Source organism: Sciurus vulgaris (assembly GCF_902686455.1).
Source record: "Sciurus vulgaris genome assembly, chromosome: 1".
Lineage (NCBI taxonomy): Eukaryota > Metazoa > Chordata > Mammalia > Rodentia > Sciuridae > Sciurus > Sciurus vulgaris.
Genome location: NC_136461.1, coordinates 117,018,923 through 117,031,504, shown reverse-complemented (window position 1 = coordinate 117,031,504; position 12,582 = coordinate 117,018,923). Strand labels below are relative to the sequence as shown.

The following is a 12,582-nucleotide window of genomic DNA, read 5'->3' as shown; positions in this document are numbered from 1 at the left end:
CCCTCTGGTCCTGACCTCCGACCTCCTAACATGACCCTTTAGCAATCTCCCCCCATATCCTGTTTGGAAAACTGTTCCCAGAGTGTCCTATAGTATAGGGGAACTGGGGCCCAACAGAAGTCTGCATAGATCTGTGGAGTGAGTGGGATGGAGAGAAGCCTATTTATCAATCAGTAAAGGGCTCAAAATTCAGCTGTCCTCACAAAGCTGGGCTAGAGGAATCTGGAGAGAGACACTCCTCTATGCCCCCTCCAACTTTTCTCTGTCTTTCCTTCTTTTGGGTTCTTTGCTTTTTCCTTTTTTCTAGCTCTTTTTTCTTTGCTTCCCCTGGGTGGCTGTCACTCCCAGCCCTGTCTGGATCCTTCTCTTTCTTTTTCTTCTCCCTTCTTCCCTTTCACTCCTGCTCCTTCCAGCCCAGCTTTGAGGACACCATCTGCCTGTGGAAAAGTGGGGGAAGTACATTTTGATGAACCCCCTCCGTTTCTCTTCAGGCATTGGAAGGCCCTCTCTCCCCTCCTCCAAAGAAACATCTACAATTCTTGATGAAATGTATCCCTGTTCTCAGTGACAATTTGAGGGGGACTAATAGTGGGGTACATAAAGGGTCAAACACCCACCTTCTTCATCTATGGGCATTATATTTAGGGAGCAGCTCCTAGGCTGGATTTTCTGGCTATGGGAGAAGGGAGCAGAAGCAGGAAAGGGCCCGGGAGTGTAGGAGAGATGCAGTGGGAAGGGATCCCCTCCCCTGCAGTGCCCCTTTCCCTGCCCCCATCTCTGGACCCGACTGAACCTTTATTGAATCCTTATTAGTGTGCAAATCATGAAATGTCTGTCCTACCCACTGTGGTTGAGGAGAGAGGCCAGGTCTTAAGAGAGGGGTCAGACCGGGGCAAAACAGGATTGGGGTGCATCAGGGCCAGTTCCGAGAATCATGTATTGTGACAGTCCTAGCACCCTCTTTGCTGCCTCCCTACTGCTCACTTGGGGCTGCCACCAGCCTCCCACCCTCCTGGTTCCGCTGGCCGGGCCAGGAGAGGATGGGGATGGGAGTCCCAGAGGGCCCAGGAGATCTTGTATATAATGGGGTGGGACTGTTCTGCGTGATCTCTGAGCACTTAAAGCTCAGGAGTCCCATTCTTCCTGAATGGAGAAGGGGTGCAGGGATGGAGGCACAGAGGGAATTTCCCTCCTCTCCTTCCTCCTGTTGTGAATTAACTCACCTCTCCTCAGCCTTCCCCTCCAGACCACCAGCCTGGGAGGGGAGAGGAAGGAGGTCGCAGCCCAGAAAACTGGCCTGTGGCAACTTCCCTCCTTCCCGCCAATGTGAGCCATCCTGAGATGTCTGTACAATAGAAACCAAACCAAATGGGCACCCTCGGTCACCGAGGGGTGTGTGGGGAGGGGGGTGGGAAGAAGGGATGTCTGTCTGTCGATCCCCCTCCCCCTCTCCACTCCTTACCCACAAAGGCAAAAGACTGTTACACTAGGGGGCTCAGCAATTCAATCCCACCCTTACTGAGCCAGACCTAGAAACAAACAAAACACACATAGTTAGCAACAAAACAGGAGAGAAAGCAAGAGCAGGAGAGGGAGCGAGATGGGCGACCAACGCAGGAGAGGAAACAAAAATAGCAAAAAAGAAAAAAAAAAAAAAAAAAAAGCAGTTCTTTATAATTTAATATTCTATTTTAATAAAGGCGTTTATTACCGTATAAATGTAGCAAAGAACCTGGGCTAATATGAAAAAAAGACTTTTTATTAGGTAATTTATTATATGAAAAGGATATTTTATTTTATGATAAAGTGATCCTTAAAAAAAAAATAAAAAAACTTTAGAAGGTTTAGAATATATGTAGGGAGAGAAGAAGAAAAAAATACATTTGTATTCAGAGTTAAATCTTAAAAAAAAAGTGTTTTTAATATATGTTCGGGTTTACGTTCCTTTTTTCCCCCACTTTTTTTTGGGGAGGAATGTCATTTGCTTTTCTTGGGGGAGCATCCTGGGATGGATGGTGGAGAGAAGGACTGGGGGAACCTGGTCCCTATTGGGGCCCTGCAAGTAGATTGGATTTCACTCGGTGGGCTCCCCCTCCCTTCTCCCCCTCCCCCTCAGGGGAGCTGGCAGAGCCAAACAAAGAAAGGGATTAACTAGAAAGGAAGAAGCTGTGGGACTAAGGACTGAGGATCCTGGGGTGTCCCCCCCTTCCCCTGCCCTGTCCCAGGGGCTACTGCGGAGGGGAAATCCAGAACTGAGGCCTAGTAGGCCTATGGGAACCCTCAGAGAGGTGTGAGATTTAAGAGAAATAGATTTTTTTTTTTTTAACCAAAAAGAGAGAAAGAAAGAAGAAAAAGAAAGAAACCGAGGGGTTTAAAAGAAAAGAATACTACAAAATAATAATAATAATTCAAATTTATTTCATATAATCCTAGAGAAAGAAAGAATTACTAGTTACTTAGTAGACGATATTCAGATAGCTTAAAGTTTAGTAGCATCGAGGACCCCTGGGTCCAGTAGAATGTATAAAAGTCGTATCAAAAAGAATAGAGGAGGGAAATGGCTGAGTCCACCCTGGTCGCCCCATCTTCAGGTATCAGGGTTGGAGCAGGTTGCTAGTTAAGATTGGGAGCTTCCAGTCTGCTGGGGTTGATTCTGAGAATCCTTGGATTTTAAATTGTAGGACAAATAGATGAGGGGCTCAGCTCCCAGGGTCTTTGAAAGGGTGCACACTGACCACCTCAACCAGGTGTGGGCTGGGCTGGGGTAGCAGAGGAGGCTGAGCACATTGACCTGCACCCCCTGCAACCTGGAGGCCTGGCCATCTCTGTCTTTATTGGGCAGCCCTTGCTACAAAGTGATCCGTCCTCTCCAAGGGCTCTCGGGGAGGATAGAGACTTCACACACTCCTAAGTCAGCTTCTCAGGCCTGAGGAAGTCCTTCCTGAAGTGTAACCTCAATCCACTTCATAAGAGCCTGGTAAACCATTCCACAAACAAGTCAATCGCACACACTTTCCACCCTCTTGGAGCTTCTAGAGCCCTGAGGGGATCAGTACCCCATCCCCGATCCCATCCAGCATTTAATGTTGCTTTTGACCTCTGAAAGTAGTGATCTCAATTGAATATTCTCTTTTAAATTTGTATGGTGCTTTACAGGTTGGCAAATTGTCTCATAAAGGCTAGATTTCAAGAAGGACTTGCTACCCAATGAGTGGAATGGAGATAACTATCCTCCAAGGCCTGGGAGAATAGCCCCCCAAGAGTACAGAGACAGGGTAGGGGCACAGGGGCTTTGGGTGACCTCAGCTCTAACCCCTTCTGCCCCAGCCCACCTCCATGGATAGGGGTCTTCCACTGTGCACTGGCACAGGGGCACATGGCTTTCCCCACAGAAAATTGGGGAACCCGGCTTTGCATGTGAGGAATAAACATTTAAGCACTTGCCTTCTACCAAACCCAGCAGTCAGTCAGATCAGGCTCTTTCCTCATATCCCAGAGGGTGGAGAAGCTTCTTGGCTCTCCCTTTGGCAAGAGGTGCCTGTTCCTTTACACCAATGACTCTGCCATGCCGCTCCCTGACCCTAGACCCCCAAACATCTCCCTCTCCCCAATTTACTCTTTTTGCCCCACCTCGGGACAGATTTTCCCCCTGCTCTTTTTGTCCATGAACCCTCGCTAGTCTGGGATGGTAGTGTCTGGGATGGGGAGGGCCTGCTTCCCCTTCCCCACGCGAGGGTGCGGGTGGGGTAGGGTGGGTGGGTGGAGACAGCCCTGGGGCAGGGGGGATGGTCTCTCCACTGTAGAAAGTAGAGTAGGATTGTGGTCAGACTTAATTTGAGGCATCTAGTGAAGACACATCCACCAAGGAAAAAAGATTTCAAAAGCGGGAAATAAAATGGACCCATGAATAATCAAGTCAAAGTGATGTTGCACAAAATGCAGAGAAACCAAGAAGGGGGAGGGTTAATGTATTAAATGTGCTATTAAGAACTTAATTTTATTAAAAGTATTATTACTTAAGGTTTTGTCTTTTCTGCATGTCAGTCTGTACCGAACTGGGATGAGAACGAAGGACTATAGTGGGAATGTAGAGCCTTGGGTTCTCTCTGGTTTAACTCTGGGTGCCCCTGTGGGTGTTCCATGTGGTGAGTACCTCAGGGTTCCCTGCCATTGCTGCCCTCTCTATTCTCCATAGTTCCCCAGTCAAATCTCCAAGCACTCAATCCCTTGTCTCTTCCACATTTGCTCCCTTTTCCTTAGAGATGTGTTCATACCTCCTTGCACCTTGTGCTGCAGAACAGGGGAAGTTGAGGAAGGGGACGAGCCCTTGCCTAAATTCATCTCCCAGGCTTCATAGAGAAAAGGCAGAGGGCTGAAACCGAGAGCCTCCCCTATTTCAATCCATCCCTCTTTGGGGAAAGGAAGAAAACTGGATGGAGGACTCCAACCTTCAACCTCCCAACCTTAAAAACCCCTTTGCCAGCACACATCCAGCCCTGCCTCCCCTTCTCTCTTGTATCTCCCTCAGCCTCCTCCTCTTGCCCCTGGCATTGGTGTGACCTCAGTTCTTGGCACCAGGGCCCTGGGCACCAGATGGTGCCTGCCGATGGTTTCCTTTGTCTTGCCTTCCAGATACCCCTCCCCTCCAGGCTGGCTGTCCTCCCTCCCCACCTGCCCTGGAGGTTGGCAGAGGGAAGGGCGGCACCTCCCTCTCCCTTGGCACTGTCCCCAGACCACAGAACTCCAGAGGCAGCTGGCCCTGGGGGACAGTCAGGATAGTGGGGAAGACAGAAGGAGGAGGAGGAGAGGGGATACAGGGACTCAGAGGAGGGGCCGAAGTTGTGTGGGAGGCACAGACAAGTGGAAGAAGAGGAACAGCAGGAAGCAGCAAGATGGCCAGGCATTGATACAAAACAGCTTTATTTGAGGGTCCTAGTCTGTGGGTGTAGACAGATCATAGAGATATGCATTTTGGGCATGAATACTCTAGGGCCCTGGGGGGCTGTGAACAGGCAGGGAAAGCCCTACAATGGGAGTGGGGGTGAGCAACATCAGGTGGCATTGGGGTGGGGACAGGGTTGGTCCTGGCCAAGGTCAGAGGCTGATGCAACAGGCCTTCTTCTGCCCAGGATTGGGCTCCTGGCCAGCCTGGGCACTGCCTAGGGTGATGGCATTGGTCCGCGTGCTGTTTTGCCTCTGCTTGGACACCTTTGCAAAGATCTCTGAGAGGATGGAGGGCAGTGATCAGGCCAAAAGGTTTGGACATGCACATGTACACACCAACATGCACACACACTCTGCATGTCCATCCTGAGCAATGGGGGGTAGCCACACATACAAGGGTTTCTGCTAGAAGGAAGTGGTGGGTCCCTTCTACTTACCTGAGTGGAAAAGGAACCAAGACTCACTTTCCCCTGGGAAGTGTGACTTTATCTTTCCTTCTCTAAGCTACAGGCTGAGTGGGGGTTCCTGGGGAGGGGCTGAGAGGGCTAGGCAGTGGCTGTGAGGAGAGGGAGTCCATAGCTGGGCTGAACTGAGTGTCTGCATTTCTAAGGCTGCCCTTTGAAGCCCCAGGGATGGAAGGAGAGTGCCAAATGGAGGCAGGCTCTAACCTTTGAGGACAGTCTCAAAGGCCAGTTCAACATTGGTGGAATCCAGGGCTGAGGTCTCCAGGAATAGCAGCCCATTGTTTTCTGCCAGGAATGGAAACACACCATTAATTGTGGGAATCAAAGGCGATAATAATAACAATAATAATAACAGCAACTACTTAATGTACATTTACTATGTGCTAAATCCTTGGTATACAGTAACATTTAATTCTTCAAGCAACGTATGAGACAGGTTATTAGAAAACTTAAACAGAGAATAAAGGAATTTACTCCATGTCTTGCGTTTAGTAAAAACAAGAGGAGATGGGAGGCTGGCCCATGAAGAAAACCCTAAACCAACATTTTGTGCTGCCGTTAAACCCAGAAAAGCCCTGGGGAAAGGGTGACTGGAGATGGTGAAGGGGAGCCCACCAGGATCTTTGAGCATTGCAGGGTAGGACTGTCTTAAAATCAACTATGAATGATTGCTGATGAAGACAATCTAAGGGCAAGTAGAGGGACGTGATGATGGACATAGGATTCCAGAGGGAAGGCCTGGGAGATACTGAGCAAGAGTGGATGGAAGCCGGGCATGGTGGCACTGGCCTGTAATCCCAGCAACTTGGAAGGCTGAGGCAGGAGGAAGCAAAGTTCAAATTCAGGGCTGGGGTTGTGGCTCAGTGGTAGAGTGCTTGCCTAGCATGTGTCAGGCACTGGGTTCGATCCCTAGCAACACATTAAAAAAAAAGAAAAAGAGAAAAAGTTATTGTGTCCCATCTGCAACTAAAAATATTTTTTTAATTTTTATTTATTTATTTTTTGCAGTGCTGGGGATTGAACCCAGGGCCTTGTACTTCCAAGGCAAGCACTCTACCCACTGAGCTATCTCCCTAGCCCTAAAAATATTTTTTAAAAAAAGTTCAAAGCCAACTTCAGCAAAGACCTAAGCACCTTAGCAAGACACGGTCTCAAAATAAAAAAATAAAAAGGGCCAGGTAGAGCAACTAGGGAGGTTGAGGCAGGAGGATTGAAAGTTTGAGACCAACCTTAGCACCTTAGTGAGACGCTGTCCTGAAATAAAACAAAAAGGCGGCGGGTGGGGGTGGGGGGGAGCGGAGAAGGTGGTGGATAAAGATAAGAGAACCAGAGAACCATATGGAGGAAATTCATGCTGGGACTAGAAAAGCTGGGGCTGGGTGGAGGTGGGCAAACCTGGAAGAGTCAGACTGGGTCGGGGCAGGCTCTCACCAGCAAACATGCGGGCCTCATCAGTGGGCACTTCCCGGGCCTGGCTGAGGTCACTTTTGTTCCCCACAAGCATGACAACAATAGTGGCCTCAGCATGGTCGTAGAGCTCCTTCAACCAGCGCTCCACTACAGCATAGGTCTGATGCTTGGTCAGGTCAAACACCAGGAGGGCGCCCACTGCTCCGCGATAGTACCTGGGAGTGGGAGGGGCAGACAGAAAGAATGATAGGGGTGTTGGGCCCCTACTCACAGCAGAATCATGGAGCCAAAAAGCCTGAGAGCAGAGTACCAGATGTGGAGAAATAAGGAAACTGGGGCTCAGGGGGTCAGGGATCCAAACCCTGAGGGGGCAGCCCAAGGCTCCCATGTGCTCCAAAGATGCTGTTCTCAGGGCCTCTGGAGTTTCACCTCCCTGCTTCAAAACTTGCACTGACCCCTCAATGCCCCTCTACTCCTCAGGTCCTTTGACCTGACTTTAGTCAGGACAAGTGTGCCTCCTGGATGCCCCACTTCTGAGAGCTTTTTAACATGCTCCTCAACCCACAATGCACTCTTTTCTCCTGTGGCCATTTCTCTATGGCTAGCCTTCCCCTTGCAGAAGTCCCTGACCTGGCCACTCAGGGCATCCCTGCCAGCATCCAGCCTCCACTGGAGCTGGAAGAGCCATCTTCAGCTTGGGGATGTCGAATTATTCTCAATTTATTGATTAATCAACTAGACTCACAAGATGTCAAGTGACCAAGAGTGATGAGTGTATATGTGGCCCTTGTGAGTTAAGTGTAACCATAACACTCCCCCAACAGCTGCTGTCCCCCACCACACATTCATAGAGCATGTTTTACACTTTTTTTTTTTTTTTTTTTTTTTTTTCGGTACTGGGGATCAAACTCAGGGCCTTGTGCTTGCAAGGCAAGCACTCTACCAGTTGAGCTATCTCCCCAGCCCTGTTTTACACATTTGAATATGACACTGACTAGAAGACACTTTAAACAGGTATCAGGAATCCTAACTTCCTGTGTGTCCTCTGAGATTTTATGAATTACTCCAATTCCAGCCCTTGCTTAGCATTTGTGGTCAAATGAATATTACCAGGTGCAGACCATAGTGCTGACGTCAGGGGGCGCTCTTGATCCACGCAGCCTGCCCCATCCCAGCTCCACCCTGATTTCATTTCACTTTGCCTGTATTTAAATAGGATTGATTTTAGCACCTTACTTCTGGGGTGCTTGAAGGGTTACATAAAATGCCAAGTATAAATAAAGTTCTTTGCATCTTCCTGGGCACATGGCAAAGGCTCAGTAAATCGTGGCAATGATTTTCTTTTTCTTGCGAACAAGTACAGAGAATTGAACCCAGGGGCACTTTACCACTGAGCCACACCCCCAACCCTTTTTATTTTTTATTTAGAGACAGGATCTCGCTAAATTGCTGAAGCTAGTCTCCAACTTGTGATCCTCCTGGCTCAACCTCCTGAGTCGCTGGGATTACTGGCATGCACCACCACACCCAGTGTGGCAATGACTCTTATTTTATCATTACATTCTGTCTCACTGTTGCTCAAGTACCTGTGTCTCCTGTGATCTCCTCTGAGAGCACACTGCCGAGTCTCCTGCCTCCTCCTGCTCCTCCACTTCTCCAGAGGTGTTCCCTGACTTCCCCTAGGGCTCCAGCAAGCAACCCACCATCCCCCCAGGCCCCGGGCTCACGCCGAGGTGATGGCTCTGTATCGCTCCAGGCCAGCCGTGTCCCAGATCTGAGCCTTGACAGCAGCGGTGCCCAGCATGACCGTGCGGGTGGAGAACTCAACCCCGATGGTGGTGCGGCTGTCGTGATTGAACTCATTGCGCGTGAATCGGGACAGCAGGTTGGTCTTCCCCACACCTGACTCGCCAATCAGCACCACTGGAAGAGTGGAGAAATAAGGGCTGAGCACCCGGCAGAGCGGTCCTGAGCCCACCTGAGCTAGGAGGGTTTGTCTAGCAGAAAGTCAGAACTGAACTCCAAAAACTGAGGAGGGAGCCATTCTCCTGGCAGAAAAGGGTCAGCAAGTCCACATAATGCATCTGTCCTGGTGAGCAGAAGGGTCAGAAGTTTAAAACCAACAAAGGGTCATAGGCCTGCTCTGTTGAGCCCTGGTTGCCAAGTCATCCTGCATTCCTGGGAATGGAGTGAAATCTGTGAACTGTTCATGGGTGTCATGTGAGAAGATTATTGAGGTGTGTGAATATGGACAGGGATGATGGGAGGTCTGGGGCAGCACATATTTCTGGACTGGAAAGTACAAGAACATTGTGCATGTCTCTGTATTAGCTGGAAGGACAAGTGAGGAGGGAGGTTTAGTGTGTATTTGCATAGCCAACAAAGGTATGAACAGAGAGATATGAGTAAGGGGAAATTTAATAGGTGACGTGTGTGGGTAAGGGTAAGACATGGAGGTATGTGTGCCCATGACTGTGTGTTAGGAGTTAGGATCCAGCTGGGCACAGTGGTGCATCTCTATAATCCCAGTGATGCAGGAGACTGAGGCAAAAGGATGGCAAGTTCAAGGTCAGCCTCTGCAAATGAGCAAGACCCTGTCTTAAAATAAAAATAAAAAGGGTTGGGGATGTAGTTCAGTGGTAGAGTGCTCCTGGGTTCAATCCCCAGTACAAAAATAAATAAATAATAGAATTCAGTCGTCCCTAAAGAGATCCTGTACTGCATGCTTAAAGGCAACGGAGTGGATGTTGGACCATTTCTATGTCCTTCAGTGAGGTACTTAACCTCTCTGAACCTTATTTTCATATGAAAAAAAATGGGATTAACAATAGTATTTACCTTATGGGCTGTTGTAAAAAGCAAATTAGATATTACTTAGAATATAGCAAATGTACAAAACTGCCAGTTGGGGTGGTGCACACCAACGGCTTGGAGGCTGAGGCAGGAGGATCAAGAGTTCAAAGCCAGCCTCAGCAATTTAGTGAGACCCTGTATCTAAATAAAATACAAAAAAGGGCTAGGGATATGGCTCAGTGGTTGAGTGCCCCTGAGTCCAATCCCCAGTACCAAAAATAAGCAAAAAACCCATGTACAAAACTACTGATGCGTTTGGTTGTTGTTGACTTCCCAGTGCTTTTGCCTTGGGGTTTTCAGGGATAAGGATCACTAGAGGCACCATGGAGACCTTTTAGGTTGAACATCATCCAGGGTCCAGCCTTAAACTGGGAGCTTCAGTATAGTATGAGGGGCCGATGTAAGGAAGACCCACACGTTGCATGACACTGACCTGAGCACCCAGGATTGAAGGAAGCCACCCAGGTGGTTCTGGAAAGGCAGCCTGGTGCCCAGCCACTGGGAGCCCCATATTTTGAACTCTGGTCTCTGCTCAGGCTCCAAGTGGCTGTATGAACTTGAACAAATGGCTCACCTTTTCTGGGCTCCAGTTTCCTTGTTCATACACTTTATAAAGGTCTCTTCCAATGTAAAAAAAATTCTTATTTGTACATGGCAAGAAAGCACCAGTAGCTTTCTTGGTATGTGTGGCTAGAGGGGTGCGTGTGTGTGTGTGTGTGTGTGTGTGAGTGTGTGTGTGTGTGTTCCTACCTCTCCCTCACTGGAAACTTCATTCCCATTTCATCCCTCCTAATTGGTGTGTTCCTAGTTCTGTCCTAAGACCCCAAAGTTGCTCAAGATGAGGGTTTCAGAGACAGACAGACTTAGGTTTGAGTTCTACTGACTTTGTGAACTTTTTTCCCCATATTTTTTATTGGTGCATTATAGTTATACATAATAGTGAGATGTGTTATCTTTGTGAACTTCTGTAAGCTACTTATTCTCTCTAAGCCTCAGTTTCCTCATCTGTAAAATGAAGTTGCTAGTAGTTAATGTTTATTGAATGTTTACTAAGTGCCAGGCACCATCCTAAACACTTTACACATATTAACTCATTTAATCCTCAAACAATGCCCTGAGGTAAGTGCCCTTATGATTATCCACACTTTTACAGACACGGAAGGCGCTTGGGAGGTCAAATGACTTACCCAAGATAACACAGCTAGAATAGTGAATAGAGATGTGCTTTCCAGATCCACCTTCAAGGAAGGACTACCCCCACCCACCCCACCACAGGGAGCGCAGGCAGTAGACAGCCCCCAACTGTCAGCTCCATCAGAAGCTGCCTCTGGTACAGACAGCAACCTCACTGGAAGTCATCTTTCCTCCGCAGCCCCCTGTTGACGGGGCCCTCACAAAGCTCCCCAGTCTTGGCCCAGGCTTTGAGCAGCTTGTGGTGTAGTTGACTTCTCCCTTGCCCAAGCCTGTTTCCTACCCCTTGCTTTCACAGGAGTTGATCCCTAATCAACATTGAGCACCCCAAACTTCTCAGAGTCTGCTTTTGGTGAACCCTCCTGCACTAACCTGTAAGTGGCAGAACAGAGACCTGATCTTGGTCTGGTTCCTGACAGTGATGCTGTACTTCCTCTTAGAAAGATAACTTTTGGGGAATGTTATGGTGATTAGTAAGGGCTCAATAAACAGTAGTATCTACCACCCAGACTCTTGTCAACCTTACTCTCTCCTTCCTGGGAAAGATGCCAGAAGTACAGGTTCCCCAACTTGAACAAGGGTGGGGCCAAGGCCGGGAAAGGCAGTGGGGTGAGGTGGGGTGGGGTGGCTAGAAAGGGAATCAGAGCTCTACCAGGCCACCCTGCCCTCAAGGAGGTATGAGGTGGGTTTAGGGAACCACAGAGGGACCAAACACAGGGGCCAAGATAAAGAAGCAGGAAGGATATATGCATATTTCCAGGGATAGCCAAGTTGAATCCAATGCCTAATATTTGGGTCCAAGGAATTTGCCAAGGGACAGGTAACCCAGGTTTCAGCACCAGGAGTTCCACGGATTTTATCAGAACCTGCTCCAAATTCATTACATTTTTCAGTGTCTTTCCTGTGAATTTACAGACTAGCCCAAAAATGGAGAGATCTCTTCTTTCTCTCTTTTCCCATATACTTGCCTAGAAAAATGATTTTCTTCCTGTTAAATCTGTTTCCCCCTCTACCCAGAAAGGAAGTCCTTTTTGAAGTCTGACCTGCATCTCTTGTGCTGCAATGTCTGACTATTACCAGGTCTCCTATTAGGAACGGGGCAAACGGGCAATATGAAGACATGATCAACATCATTATTTACAACAGTGGAGTATACTTGGCAACTCCAGAACCTTTGCCCCATGTAACCAGACCTTCCTTCGCTCCCTGCAGCTTTCTTTCTTAGCTGGAGGGAATCACAAGCCTTGAGGAGTCCTGGTAAGAGATAAAAAGCAGGAGGGGAACCCTCTCTGATTCTATTCATTACTTTCTGGTCTTTCTCAAGCTTCCTCTCTCTCCTTTTCCAAGGACCCAACTTACCTTTGAAAACAAAGTTATAATCTTCCTCAGTCCCATTCCCCATCTTGGCTTCGCATGGAAGGTGCAGAAAGATGTCTTTGGTGGACGAGGTCACAAGTGTGTGCGTCAGCTCAATGCCCTCAGCCCTCAGCTCTCAAGAGACCTGGACCCACCTCTCTTCTCATTGGGGGCAAGAAGATTTCTACAACCAAAGGGACTGAGGACTGACTCAAAGCTAGCCAGGTCCAGGGAGGCTCAGATCTGCCAGGTGGGGGTGCTGGGTGGAAACTGAGAAGACGGAAGCTGAGAACAGGAAGAGCGGGCGGCTGGAGACCTGGGGCCCAGGTGGGTGGAGAAAGCATGACGTCAGACAGGTTGGACA

At 48.6% G+C, this 12,582-nt stretch overlaps 1 protein-coding gene across 1 annotated transcript; it reads right to left on the bottom strand.

Moving 5' to 3' along the window:
- Positions 1 to 4,901: 4,901 nt before the first annotated feature.
- Positions 4,902 to 12,513, bottom strand: RAB25 (RAB25, member RAS oncogene family). The gene is made up of 5 exons (XM_079104866.1): positions 12,222 to 12,513; positions 8,546 to 8,741; positions 6,840 to 7,033; positions 5,613 to 5,693; positions 4,902 to 5,222 (listed from the first exon to the last, which is right to left on the bottom strand). Exons 1-5 carry the CDS (start codon positions 12,262 to 12,264, stop codon positions 5,095 to 5,097), a joined length of 642 nt encoding a protein of 213 aa, XP_078960992.1. The 5' UTR covers positions 12,265 to 12,513; the 3' UTR covers positions 4,902 to 5,094.
- Between the last annotated feature and the right edge of the window lie 69 nt (positions 12,514 to 12,582).